General features: G+C 42.5%; 1 protein-coding gene across 3 annotated transcripts in view; it reads right to left on the reverse strand.

Annotated features, from left to right (window-relative positions):
- Positions 1-15,427, reverse strand: part of MRPL48 (mitochondrial ribosomal protein L48) — a 54,850-nt gene that overhangs the window by 14,324 nt on the left and 25,099 nt on the right. For all 3 annotated transcript variants that reach the window (XM_044258568.1, XM_044258569.1, XM_044258570.1), the window contains one exon: positions 13,994-14,082. In XM_044258568.1, coding sequence (XP_044114503.1) covers positions 13,994-14,082 — 89 coding nt within the window. The remainder of the gene's footprint in view (positions 1-13,993; positions 14,083-15,427) is intronic.

The raw sequence follows: 15,427 nt of genomic DNA on the forward strand, positions 1-15,427 counted from the left end.
TTCTTTTTTTTTTCTTATAAGAAACTCTTTTTTTTTTTAAAGATTTTACTTATTTATTTGACAGACAGAGATCACAAGTGGGCAGAGAGAGGAAGGGAAGCAGGCTCCCCGCTGAGCAGAGAGCCAGATGCGGGGCTCAATTCCAGGACCTGGGATCATGACCTGAGCCAAAGGCAGAGGCCCTAACCCACTGAGCCGCCCAGGCGCCCCTGGATAACAGATTCTTTTTTTTTTTTTTTTAATTTATTTGACAGACAGAAATCACAAGTAGGCAGAGAGGCAGGCAGAGAGAAAGAGAGGGAAGCAGGCTCCCTGCCAAGCAGAGAGCCCGATGCGGGACTCGATCCCAGGACCCTGAGATCATGACCTGAGCCGAAGGCAGTGGCTTAACCCACTGAGCCACCCAGGCGCCCACAGATTCTTAATCTAGAACCCATTGAGGGATTTCAAGTAGTCTATCAACCCCAAAATTTATATGCAAAATTTTACATGCATGCATATTTTTCTGAAAGAATTCTTAGCTTTAATCAGTATCTTAAAGAAATCAATTGCAAGGAAACGCAGCATTAAATATATTCCAGCCCTCCTAGCTTTGAAATTCTGCAATCATTTAGTCTTCCTTTTAAGAATTGAGAAGTAGGGCACCTGGATGGCTCAGTCGTTAAGCATCTGCCTTCAGCTCAGGTCACGATCCCAAGGTCGTGGGATGGACCCCCCTCATTGGGCTCCCTGCTCAGTCGGAAGCCTGCTTCTCCCTCTCCCACTCCCCCTGCTTGTGTTCCCTCTCTCACTGTGTCTCTATCAAATAAACAAAATCTTTTTAAAAAATTTTTTAGTGAAAATGTTATTGCAATAAAATATTCATACTGAAAAAAATGCATATATGAGTACACAGCTCAGTCAATTTTCCAAAGTGAAAATACTGGTATCATAAGCATCCTGAATAAGAAATAGACCACTATCAGCACTCCAAAACTCCTGCCCCCAAACTGATAACCACTATTCTTACTTCTAAAACCATTTGCCGGGGCACCTGGGTGGCTCAGTGGGTTGGGCCGCTGCCTTCAGCTCAGGTCATGATCTCAGGGTCCTGGGATCGAGTCCCACGTCGGGCTCTCTGCTCAGCAGGGAGCCTTCTTCCTCCTCTCTCTCTGCCTGCCTCTCTGCCTACTTGTGATCTCTCTCTGTCAAATAAATAAATAAAATCTTTAAAAAAAAATAAATAAAACCATTTGCCTGTTTTTAGAATTCATGAAAATGGAATGATACATTATGTTCTCTTTTAAGTCTGGTTTCTTTCATTCATTATATTTGTAAGATTCATCATGTATTAGCTGAAACAACAGTTCTTTCCTTCTCATTCCTCTAGTGGTGTATTATATGAATAGGCAACAATTTATTCTTTTTTACAACAGATGGAAATTTGGGTTGTTTCTAGTGTGGGCCATAAGGAATTGTACTGCTACAAGTAGCAGTACATCCCTCTTGGTTCACGTTTCAGTGAACACGTGTATGCATTTCTATTGGGGATATACCTAGAATCTGAACTACTGACTTAGAGAGAATGCATATGTTCAAGTTTAGTAAGTACTCTAAAACAGTTTTACAAAGATGTTTCCAATTTAGTATACCACGAGAATTAATGAGAGTTCTACATCCTCTACATTCTTGCCAAAACAAAACTTAGTGTAGTCAGGTTTTCTGGTTTTAGCCATCCTGGTTGGTATGAAGTGATAATGACTTTGGGTTTTAACTTGCAGTTCCTCTAAGTCTATTGAGCCTGAGCACCTTTCCATTTGGATACTCTCTTTCGTAACCTGCCTATTCAAGTATTTTTTTAAAAGATTTTATTTATGTATCTGACAGAGAGAGACAGAGAGAGCACAAGCAGTGGGAGAGGGAGAAGCAGGCTTCCCATTGAGCAGGGAGCCCAATATGGGGCTTGATTCCATGACCTCGGGATCGTGACCTAAGCTGAAGGCAGATGCTTAATGACTGAGCCACCCAGTTGGCCCTGTCAATTCATGTATTTAGCCCATTCTGCCTTTCTTTTATTGATTTGTAGAGATTCTTTCTATATTCTAGATATGAGCCTTTGTTAAATATACATGCTGCAAATATCTTCTCCCTCCTTGTAGCTTCCCTCTTCATTTTTTCGTGGTGTATCCTGATGAGCAGAAGTTCTTATTTTTAATGTAGTTCAACTTACTCATTCTTTTATGATTATAGTGATTTTTGTGTCCTGTTTAAGAAATTCCTATCTTAAGATCATGAAGATATTCTCATGTTATCTTCTAGTAGTATGATTATTTTAACATTTACATTTAGACCTACAATCCACTTTTAAGTCATGTTTGTGTATGATGTGAAATAGAAGTCAAACATTTTTTTTTAAAGATTTTATTTATTTATTTGACAGAGAGAAATCACAAGTAGACGGAGAGGCAGGCAGAGAGAGAGGGAAGCAGACTCCCCGCTGAGCAGAGAGCCCGACGCGGGACTCGATCCCAGGACCCTGAGATCATGACCTGAACTGAAGGCAGCGGCTTAACCCACTGAGCCACCCAGGCGCCCAGAAGTCAAACATTTTTATTCACATGATCATCCAGTCCAGTTGACTTAGCGCCACTGCACGGTAGTGTCACCTTTGTCATATAAATGCCCACAGGTGTGTGGATCAGTTTCTGTACTCTTTATTCTGTTCCTTTAGGCTGTTTGTCTATCTTTGAGCCAGTATCACATCTCCTACTTATTGGAGATTTATAATAAGTCTTGCTATTCGATATTAATAGTTCTTTTTTTTTTAAGATTTTATTTATATATTTGTCAGAGAGGAAGTGAGTGAGAGAGCACAAGCAGGGGGAGCAGCAGGCAGAGGGAGAAGCAGGCTCCCCGCTGAGCAAGGAGCCCGATGTGGGACTCAAACCCAGGACCCTTGGATCATGACTTGAGCTGAAGGCAGATGCTTAACCGATGAGCCACCCAGGCGTCCCTAGAAATAGTTCTTTTAAGAAAAAGGGCAAAAAGCTCTATTTCTACTTGTTTATTTATTTAAAGTTTTTTTACTTATTTATTTGACAGAGAGAGAATGAGCACAAGGGGGGGGGGAGTGGCAAACAGAGGGAGAGGGACAAGCAGGCTCTCAGCAGAGCACTGAGCCTGGTGTGGGGCTTGATCCCAGGATGCTGGGATCAAGACCTGAGCTGAAGGCAGACGCTTAACTGACTGAGCCACCCAGGCGCCCCAAAACTCTCTATCTCTTAAGTCACTCCTATTTAACAGCCACACCCTAGTGGTTGCCACAGAAGAATGTTCCTGCAGAGCACCTGAAATGGCTCTCTACCATCTCTGCTCCCTAGGTCAGTTGAGGACAGCAGAGGCCCAGTCTAGGGGAGCAGAGGGAGGACCAAGAAATGGTCCTTTCACAAGACTGGTAATACCTATGACAGACCCAATCTCAACGGGATGTTCTGAGAACTGAACAAAACACAATGTAAAGTGGTTTATATAATCCATGTCACATAATTTAATATTCTATATATTAACTATTTTTGCTATTTTACTTTTTTTTAAAGAAACATATTCTTTTTTTTTTAAAAGATTTTATTTATTTATTTGACAGAGAGAGAGGGCACAAAGAGGGGGAGCAGCAGGCAGAGGGAGAGAGAGAAACGGACTCCCAGCCCAATGTGGGATCCAACCCCAGGACCCTGGGATCACCACCTGAGCCAAAGGCAGATGCCCAACTGAATGAGCCACCCAGGAACCCCTATTTTATGTTCCTATCTAGCACAGGGACTGACAAAAAGAAAACATGCAATGAATCACAACTTTAGAATTTTAGAACTGGACAGCATTGAGAGATTATTTTGTCCCAGTTCTTCATCATTGCTGGGGAAGAATATGAAGCCCAGAAGGATTAAACATGTTCCCCAGAGTGACACAGCCAGTCAAGACAGATCCTAGGAACTGAAACCCAGACCTTCTAACCCCCAGGGTTAGAAGGGTTTTTAGTGCAGGGTTTTTTCCTCTATAGCCTCTGCATTGCTAAACTTTTTATAGCCTTTATGTTTCTGGAATTCTTATCTTTATGATAAAGATCTTACCCACCCCTCTATTATGTAACATAGCATCTTACAGTTTCTCTTTTCTAAAGTTCTTTACAGTGGTGGCCATCCCAGGGTCCTAGACTTTGCCATGAGTGAGAACCCAGACTCCAGAGACCAACCATCAAAGAACAGGAGTTTGGTTCTCTCTTTTTCAGAGCATACCACATTTGTAGCCAAATGCAGTGATCCAGTCTTTTCATCAAGACATTCAGCACTGCAGTCGAAGCTGTGAAGAATGCTAACGCTGGAATGCAATGGGGAGCTGCTAAAATTTTCCAGCAGAGAGGGGAGGAGCATCTCTAAAGCCTTTAGGAGGCTTTTATAACCAGGGAAAATGCCAGGGCTCTTCAAAGGTGTTGCTTTAGGAGAACAAAACAAAACAAAAAAAGCTGATTCCAGTATCCCTCTTGGCGTCTCACTTGCTCTTCTGTGTTGGCCTAGATATGCCTGGACCTCTCCACATTATCAGGAGCCCATTGTGACATTATGTTTCAGTTCTGAGCCAGGGTCAGCATACCCAGCAAGGGCTTGACTGCATTTAAGTCACCAGTTCCTATAATTTTGCCTGTACAAGCTTTCTCATATCCATCCCCTCCTTTCTATCCCTACTGCCTGAGTTCACGCCCTTATAACCACCATGGGGAGTTACTAAAGATATCTGTGCAAAGCATGCATATAACTAGAGTCATGTTTGGGGAAGGCCACCCTGACTGCACATGGAGGAGAGTCAGGTAGGAAAGGAAGGGAAGGAGAAAGGTGGCAGGGACGATGGACTACTGTCCACCATCAAACTTTGGCACTCCTGTGACTGATCTGAATTCAGTGTGTGACAACCTGGGGCAGCCATTCTTAGATACCTGTAGGACTGCACTATGATCACCCAAATAGGCCATGGGATAAATCACTAAACCATTTTTGTAAAGAAATGTCCATATTATTATCCATACGGAGGTCCTTTGAAAGCACATTACTTGCCCAGGATTACTGGGAACCTTTGCTGGAGAAGAGCAGGAAAAAGAGTCAGATCAGACTCATAGGCCACTATAACAGCAAGGGCTCCTAGAGATAATACAGTCTCCCCTTTCCCTCCCTAATTTTATCTAAGGGGAAAGTTGAGATCCAGAAGGGGGAAATGACTTGTTTACGGTCATAGCAGTAAGGAAATGGCAAAGGTAACCACTTTATGTCTAGCCATGGCTTCAAGCTGGGTCTGTGGCCCCAAGCCCAGGCTCTCTCCTCTAGATTCTGTAGAAGTGATAGTGTCTGCCTATCACTATTGGTGGCATTCTTCACGGCGGGAAAACTGGGATGGAACAGTATCATCCTAATCTGCAAGTGAAAAGGCAGCTATGCCTGCAGCGTATTTGGCTTCCAGAAATTCTGGTGATGAAAATTTAAAAATTGACACCTAGGAACCAAATGGTGATGGTACTCTGAACAGTCCATAATGAGCTATGAGGTACACAGAAATCAAGTGACTGTGTTTATAACTCAATATGACACACTCAGGAGAAGGCACCAGACAGAAGGCCTGGCCCTGAATGGGATGACCAAGAGGCACAGCCTGGTACCGCACAAAGCACTGTACTTGGAAGCCAAAGAAAAGCCGGACTTAAAGCCTATCTGCTTAGTCACTGGATGACACTGAATGACCTCTCTATGTGTCAGTTTCTTCCCCTAGAATACCTAATGTTCTTATGAAGCTCGAAATAGTAAACTTATGTGAAATGGAAAGTGCATAGACATCAGATGGATTCTGACTATCCTTGGTTCAAATGCTGGCTCTGGAAATTACTAGCCATTTGGGCAAGTCATTGAATCTCTCTGAGTCTTAGAGTCCTCAAACAGGGTCTTTAATAACTAGGATATCTGAGGATTAAATAAAAATATACCATTTATAATACTATAAAAGGAATCATGCCTTTTTTTTACTTTCTTTTTTTAAGTTTTAAAATTTCAATTCCAGTAGTTAACACACAGTGATATATTAGTTAGAGGTGTGTATAATAGAGTGATTCAACAATTCTAAACATTACTCAGTGCTCACTGTGATAAGTGAACTATAATACTTTAAAATGGAATAATGCTTTTAAAGCCTAGCACATAGTAGTTATGACATCTGGTATATAGAAGTCACTCAGTAAATGGTATCTTTAAAAAAGGCTGAGTAATGTACACAAATAGGACATCAGTATTACTATAAATTGGAGATAATCATGTTCCTGGTATTCTATTGGCATGCTTTATAGATGAAACATTTATGCAAAGTGCTGATTCATCCACTCAGGAAAGACACCAAAGAAACAGTCCCAGGCCTCGAGGAATTCACAGTTCAGAGAGAAAGAGAGGAGATACACATGAAAGAACAAATCTCAATTTAATCATAAAGAGCAGCCCACCTCCCAAGGCAAGTTCAACACAAGCCACCTTGCTGCACCACGATGATTAACTCTCCAGGAGGAAACCAAGAGCAATGACTTCAGGTGGGTACAGTTGAAAGGGCAGTTAGCAGAGACACTTATGAGTATAGAGTCGTTACTTAATAAATGGTATCTTTTAGAAAGGGTTGATCTAGACCTGCCTACTTCTCAGGTTTCATGGTCCCTCATCCCCTGGTACCCACGTTAAACTCCAGGATTAAAAAACTCCTAAAAAGGGGCGCCTGGGTGGCTCAGTGGGTTAAGGCCTCTGCCTTTGGCTCAGGTCATGATCCCAGAGTCCTGGGATCGAGCCCCACATTGGGCTTTCTGCTCAGTGGGGAGCCTGCTTCCTCCTCTCTCTCTCTCTCTGCCTCTCTGCCTACTTATGATCGCTGTCTGTCAAATAAATAAATAAAATCTTTAAAAAAAAAAAAACTCCTTAAAGTTTCTCAAATGCATCTCCAGAGTCCAGGGTCAGTGTCTCCCTACCTTCACCCAGAAGACTCCCCCTCCTTGCAGAACCTCTGACACTTCACCCCACAGGAATAATGTGAGCAACTCCTATTTATTTTTAAGACTCAGTCCATACTCATCCCAGAAGCCTTCCCTAATTTCTCAGGCTGAGTTAGGTACTACTCTTCCATGTTCCCATAGCAAATACACCTCTGATCACCACTCTCAATCACAAGTACTCATTTACTTGACAAATACTGACTGCTAGTGATGAGCAAGAGCAGGACTAGTATCAGGGACAGGATAGGAAAGAAGACAGCCATTGTCTCTGCTCACTAATGCTTACGGTTCATCAGGAAAGACATATACAGAACAAGTAATTATAAGGAGATGCATGTTTTGAGGGAGGAAGATAGAATGTTATGGAATTGTGAAAAAACAGACTAACGCTATCATTATCATCATCACCACCTACCAGCTCTATGTTTCAGACACTGTGCTAAGTGCTTAAAATTCTCTTATTTAATTTACTTCTCAAAACAACACTGGGAAATATAATTCCTATATAAAGCCAAGGAAACTGTGGCTTGGAAAAGTTAAGGAAGGGACCCAAGGACACACACCTAGTAATCATCAGGGGTGAATCTTTAATTGAGGTGTGCCTAATTCCAAAACATTTCTCTCAAACTCTGTCTTTCCTTTTTTTTTTTTTTAAAGATTTTATTTATTTATTTGACAGAGAGAGATCACAGTAGGCAGAGAGGCAGGCAGAGAGAGGGGAAGGGAAGCAGGCCCCTGCTGAGCAGAAAGCCCGATGCGGGACTCGATCCCAGGACCCTGAGATCATGACCTGAGCCGAAGGCAGCGGCTTAACCCACTGAGCCACCCAGGAGCCCTCTGCCTTTCCTTTTAAGGAAAGTGTGTGAAGCCTGCCAGTTTCCTCAATATCTACTCCCCCTTTCTCCTTTAATAACACAACTGTGGGAAGACAACTATGGATGGCAACTTTATTCATAAAAAAATCATTAAAGGAATCAAAGTAAAAAAAAACAGAACTGCTGTATTTTAGCTGGGTATATAACCATTCATAATAAAAATTATATTTCCCAAACAATCTTGCAGCTAGGTATGGTTATGTGACTAAGTTCTGGCCAGTGAGATAGAGCTTTGCACACTACTTTTCCTTTCACCATCCTGCTTGATGGCATGTGGACATGATGGCTGAAGCGGGAGCAGCCATCTCAAAACTGAGATAGAAGCAGTATGATAAGTGTGGCAAAGCCGAAAGTTGGAATATCTACTTACACTTTTATGTGGAAGAGAAATAAGCCCCTTGATTAAGTGGTTCTCTCTATATGATGGCAGCCAAACTAACATCTCAATTCCTATAAGAAGGTACTATATTGCATTCATTTCTCTATTTCTCCACATTAAATGTTGAACTCTGGTTCTGGTTCCATCTTCACCAGATGCATGTCATAGAGAAATTATTTATGCCCCTCAATCAGTTTTCTTTTCTACCCTGTCTATCCGACAGAATAATTGGTGAATCAAATGGCATCATTTTCCAATTTGTTGGTTGTAAAGAGCCTAAGAAAAATCACGTTGCTCTTTGTGAAACACCACAAATTCCTCATCCATATGCTTTTATCATATGCAAGAATGACTTTACTAGCAAAAAACATGGTTATATTACATAAATGGAGTTCTCTACATTTCAAAAACTATGAATATATATCTGAGTCTCTCTGTTAATATTTGTTTTCATCAAGTAAAAGTGATGGGAGAAAACTTGAAATTTAGAAAAGTCTATCCATGAATTTAATATCTTTCTAAAATGTGGAAGATTGCCCTTAATACACCTGAGGTGAGGCTCAGCTCTAGGATCACCAATGTTCCAAGGGCATATTGCTTGAGAGGCACCGAGATCATGGATGTGAAGGCACTTTGAAAATGGAAAGGGATCACTGCTATTATTCATATCAAACATGACTCCCTCTAACTCTGACGTGGTTGTAACTCAACAGTACAGGCAAGGCAGAATGAGACTGGTGGACTGGAGACGAGGGCACTCTAATGGCACATGCTGAGTAAGGTCATCACAGGAATCTTTCTCTGTTATCTGGAAAAGTTCTGGGAAACGCTTGCATGTTCTTTACAGCCCCAGTGCTGCCCAGTGTACCCCCAAGCAGCTGGATACTTTGAAGGCCAGTTCACTTTACATACTCAGTGTATGAATGCAGGCACCATTTAGGAAATGTTTGTTGAGGTGACCTCCAAAACACCTTCACTGACACTTTCAGGGAGAATTGCTTCCTTAGCTTTGTTCTCTTGATATTTAGTTCATTCCCCTAGTATGGCACTTACCACGTGTAGTTAGTTAGATTCTTGAGCACTATCTTTCCCAGCCCGCTATATACGTTTGGTAGGAAAAGACTGTGTCCCATTCACCCGAGCATCATCTGTGCTCACACAGTGCCTGGCATATAGTAGATGCTCAATAATGGCTCTTCTTTTCAATGAGTTACAGAAGGTAGACTTGAGGAAAAACGTGGACACTAATTGAAACAACTCTTCCCTAAATCAGTCCTATAACCCATGTCTAGCCCTATAGTTACTGCACTGGCAAAGACCCACCTTTCTGTTCCCAGGAAGCTGGGGCTGTCACCATAAAGTGATTCTGATCTGCTGATTTTTCTGGGAATGATGCCACAGTCTCCTCATAGATTTATGGCTGTGGGAGCTCATCTATGGGTGTTACAACAAACTAAATAGGTGTCATAAATGACAGACACCTCCTCTATGTCAACAGTGCAAACTGTTTCCAAGAGAAAAGACATCTCGACTCTTAGGGAGCCATTCTATAAAGAGGCCTATATTACAAAAGATACATATTACTCTCTTACCCCTGGGTCCTAGAAAATAGAACACAGGACAATTATTATAAACTGACAGCAATTTATGTTGTGTCCATTCCATCCTCCCACATCCTCCTCTTGGCAATTTTGCTTCTTGGATTGTTATTACCCCAAGACTGAAGGCAGGACAACAGCTGAGGGCAAGTAAGTGGTCTTGGGAGAAATAACCTGGCACTCTACAAAAATGAAGGACTACACATTTATTTCTATGAAATAAAAATCACTCCAAACAATCTGAAGCCTTTTAAATTCAACAGAGTGGGGTGCCTGGGTGGCTCAGTTGGTTAAGCGGCTCAGGTCATGATTACCAGGGTCCAGGGATCGAGGCCCTCCTCGGGAATCCCTGCTCAGCAGGGAGCCTGCTTCTCCCTCTCCCTCTGCCTGCCACTTGTGCTCTCTATCTCTCTGTGAAATAGGTAAATAAAATATTTTAAAAAAAAAAAGATTTAAAATAAATAAATAAATTCAACAGAATGATTCAGGGTCCTTAAGGAAATAATGACGTCTATGTATTGAGACACAGTGCTAGGTCTAGAGATGAGCTCTGAAGCATGATCCCTCACTGCCACAGTCAAACTGGGTCATAACAGCATGTAAGATTACACCAGCAGAAATGGGACAAGGTCTGGGCACTTGGTGCATGAGAATTAACTCTTGTCTTAGGGATGAAAGAAAGAGAGAAAAAAAATGGAATCTGGGAGCTCATTTTTTTTTCTAGGATCTATGCTTAGGGAAAGAAAGGGGGCCTTCAAGCCTTTCTAGTCCAGTTCCCCAATAGGGGAGAAAAAACAGGGACCTGGAGAGAGCCTCTGCAAGCTGGCAGATGAGAACTTTCATGTACTATACCATGCAGGAAGCAAGGAGCCTGCAGCAACTTTCACTACTATCTGGCTAGCCACCCAGGGACAACAAATGACATCAGAGAAAAGCCTACAACCCTAACCAAAGAGAGCATCCCTATCCCTCCCTTTAAGCAACCAAGGTCACCTGGAGCCAGCTGTTTCTGAAGAGTGGGTTGTGTTTGCCAGCCCTGATTTACAAAACCTTGGGGCAGCTCTAGTAAGCACATATCAGTTCAGCTCGATCAATATTTACTGTCCTCGACTTGATGCCAGGCCCTCTGCTGCAAACTAAGGAGAAAGAGCTAGAAGGGGAAATGGTCATCAAACAGACCATTCAAACAGAGCAGTAAGTCATATACAGAGCAAGCACAAGGAACTCTAGGAGCTATGGTAGGACAAATAATCCAGTGCTGGGAATCCAGGAAGTTTTCTCAGAAGGGGAGGTTCATTTTCCCCCTCCTCATCCTGCTTCCTCACTACAAGCTAAAGGTTGAGGATGCATTAGCCAAGTGAAAAGAGGGAGAAGATATTCCAAGTAGACAGAACAGCCTTGAAAGAGTATGTTTCATAGAGAAACTTGTGAGGCCTTGAAACAGTGTGATGATTTGGATAAAAGCCAAGAGGCTCAATGCAGTTAGAGCATATGGCATATGCAGAAAATTATCTTTTAAAATGGAGGATCCCTAGACACCTGGGTGGCTTAGTCAGTTGAGCATCTGCCTTTGGCTCAGATCATGATCCCAGGATCCTGAGATTTGAGTTCCGCATCGGGCTCCTTCCTCAGAGGGGAGCCTGCTTGTCCCTCTGTATGCGTGCGCGCTCTCTCTGACAAATAAATAAAATAAATCTTTAAAAATAAAACAAAAATAAACAAAAGATGGAGGATCCCAAGAAATTAACAAAAAAACAAAGAACACACACCCAAACAAAATGAAGTTTATTTCCTACTAATTTATATGGGACTTTTAGAAGAGGCGTATCACAAAATAAAACATCTCCAACAACTACTCTAAGGTGTCACAACTCAGAAAGGGTGTAAATCACTCCTTCTTTTGAATTTTAATAGCACTTTGTATCTTCCTTTTAGCACCTGTCACTTTCTGCTCAAGAGTGTAATTATCTGTGTCTTACCTCTAATGATTTACAAGCTGTCTGAGCGTGAACCAGATCTTGTTCATTCACCCTCTAAAATTTTATTACAACCCACTCTGAATAGACAAGGCACCCTCAACAATGCCCACCATATAATAGACGTTTGATAAATGTTTCAGAGCATCACAGAATTACATGATATCAGAGCTGAAAGACTCTTAATGATATTCTAATTCAGGGACACCTGGGTAGCTCAGTTGTTAAACATCTGCCTTCAGCTCAGGTCATAAGCCCAGCATCAGGCTCCCTGCTTGGTGGGAAGCCTGCTTCGCCCTCTCCCACTCCCCCTGCTTATGTTCCTGCTCTCCCTCTCTTTCTCTGTCAAATAAATAAAATCTTAAAAAACAAAACAAAAAGATATTCTAATCCAGTTTCTCAGCCTTTATTAAGACTTTGATAAAAGTTATGGACTCTCTTCCCAGAAAAAAATTACACATATAAAACACTTTACAGGGCACCTGGATGGCTCAGTGGGTTAAGCCTCTGCCTTTGGCTCAGGTCATGATCTCAGGGTCCTGAGACTGAGCTCCACATCGGGCTCTCTGCTCAGGAAGGAGCCTGCTTCCTCCCTTCTCTCTCTCTGCCTGCCTCTCTGCCTACTTGTGATCTCTCTCTGTCAAATAAATAAATAAAATCTTTTTTAAAAAAATTTTTACATATAATTTCAGGGCCCACAATGTCCAGAGGGTTAAGGTTAATTATCCAAAGCCATGAAGATGTAATAAGTGGCATAACTAAGCCTACAAGCTTCCTGGTTCCCAGTTCAGTCCTCTTCCCACTACAAACTACAAATGAACAATTTTAATTGGGCTATTTCCTGCTGGGAGGCTGCCTAAATATAAGCCTCAGATGTGGCAATGATCCTCTCATGAAATTCCCTACTATAAGGAGGATGCTCAGGAGAACATGGCCAGCTTAGTGACTTCTTTTTTTTTTTTTAAGATTTTATTTATTTGACAGAGAGAGACACAGCAAGAGAGGGAACACAAGGGGCACCTGGGTGGATCAGTCATTGAGCATCTGCCTTTGGCTCGGGTCATGATCCCAGGGTCCTGGGATGGGGGCCCACATCAGGCTTGCTGCTCGACGGGAAGTCTGCTTCTCCCTCTCCTGCTCCCCCTGCTTGTGCTCCCTCTCTAGCTGTGTCTCTCTCTGTCAAATAAATAAATGGAATCTTTAAAAAAAAGAGAGAGAGAGGGAACACAAGCAAGGGGAGTAGGAGAGGGAGAAGCAGGCCTCCCCCTGAGCAGGGAGCCTGATTCGGGGCTCGATTTCAGGACTCTGGGATCATGACCTGAGCCAAAGGCAGACACTTAACAATTGAGCCACTCAGGCACCCCAAGTTTAGTGGTTTCTGAGACCCAAATAAGGTGGTATTGACCTCTACCAAGGAGAGAAAGGGGTGGTGGGAAAGAACATTACAATAAACCAAAGAGGAAAAGGTCAGATGTTGACGTCTCCCAAGGTAGAAAAGCAAAATGTTTCTTAACCGTACTATTTACAGGAAGTGACAGAATCTGACTCAAAACCAGACTTTCTGACTTTCAGGCTGGTGGTGTGTCCACCTCACTGCAAAACCCTCCAAACATGCCCAGAAATCTAACCATAGAAGCAATCCTGCAGCTCTAGGAGTCCTAAGAAATGGGCTAAATAATCTTAGCATGCTTAGAACGAACTCCCAGTTATCACTAATAATGTACGCAAGAAACATAAACATCTTTTAAATCTGCAAATACTGTAAAACTATTTGGCTGAAAATACCAATCCGCCTCTACTTGCCACAAACCGTTCATTCAACTTAAGTGAATATATCCTTTATTATGAGGTCCATGCTGAAATAAGTACTAAGAAGGTGATTTTTAAAGCACCACAAATAATAAAACCAAATCACTGGCTTTTCACTGCGATAACCTGGTGTAGGGACAAGATTGAGAGCTGGTAGAAACAAAACAGTTCACTACAGATAATTTCCAAATGAAATAACTGGAGAGGACTAAAGGGGGACCCCAATATTATCTACCTCCAATGTTATCCACCCTATGCAGGTCTTTGCAAAAGCTGCACACTATCCTCTTCTAAAGGACCCTTGCTCCCTTTACCTCCTGTGGTTTCACTAGGTGCTTATATCTTCCAATGCCATGGGTAGGCCTTGTCTTGTAGTGCCGACTGGTACTCAGCAGAATGCCACCTAAACGACAGAAAATAAGACATACATGTTTCAAATCTCCTGTAGGGCAGATCATCACACATGAGGAGACAGATTCTCCACCATAAGACTGGGAATATGTGGGATAGCAGGCCTATTGCTGGTTTAAAGAGACAGGAGCTATTTCTTGATCCTGGGCTGACTCTCAGTTCACCCTCTTTTTCTCTCCATTTGGGCCCTGGACTATATCCACTCCCCACTACCTATCTTCCTTTGAAAAATTCTCTCCTCGGGGCGCCTGGGTGGCTCAGTGGGTTAAGCCGCTGCCTTCGGCTCAGGTCATGATCTCAGGGTCCTGGGATCGAGACCCACATCGGGCTCTCTGCTCAGTGGGGAGCCTGCTTCCCTCTCTCTCTCTGCCTGCCTCTCCATCTACTTGTGATTTCTCTCTGTCAAATAAATAAATAAAATCTTTAAAAAAAAAAAAAAGAAAGTCTCTCCTCGTATAGCCATTGGTGATAAGAGGACAAAATACATTCTTACAGTGCTCTGGTTTTCGCTTGCTCTGCCAATGCCAATAATCCTTTTGAAGTTTTCTAATGTGGATCACACAGAGAAAGAGATGAGTGGCAAATACAACGAGGTACGAGGAGGACCACAGATTTCCACAGTTTTACAAGCCATCTGTTGGACTTATCTGTGCTAATAAGGAAAACCCTCCAGCACACACTGCAACCTCCAACACCTTCACACAAATAACAATAAAAACAAAAACCTAAGGTACAGAACAGTGTGTTTGTATACTACTACCAAGTATAAACTAGGACTCCATATACACATTTATTGTGGTAGGCCCAGACATGCACCACTTGGACCCACCTCCAAGGAGGGACTTTAATCTTCATTATTGTTGTCCTTGTTTACAAATAAAGACACTATAGCTCAACACATGAAAAGATGCTCAACATCACTCATCATCAGGGAAATGCAAATCAAAACCACAATGAGGTATCACCTCACACCTGTCAGAATGGATAAAATCAAAAACACTAGAAACAGCAAGTGTTGGCGAGGATGTGGAGAAAAAGGAATCCTCGTGCTCCGTTGGTGGGAATGCAAACTGACACAGCCACTGTGGAAAGTAGAATGGAGGTTCCTCAAAAAGCTAAAAATAGAACTATCTGGGGCACCTGGGTCGCTCGATTAAATGTCTGCCTTCGGCCCAGGTCAAGACCCTAGGGTCCCGGGATCAAGCCCCACACTGGGCTCCCTGCTCAGCGGGAGTCAGCTTCTCCCTCTCCTGCTCCTCCTGCTTATGTCCCCCACGCCCCCGCTATCTCTCTCTGTCAAATAAATAAATAAAATCTTAAAAAAAAATATAACTACT

Source organism: Neovison vison, chromosome 7 (genome assembly GCF_020171115.1).
Source record: "Neovison vison isolate M4711 chromosome 7, ASM_NN_V1, whole genome shotgun sequence".
Lineage (NCBI taxonomy): Eukaryota > Metazoa > Chordata > Mammalia > Carnivora > Mustelidae > Neogale > Neogale vison.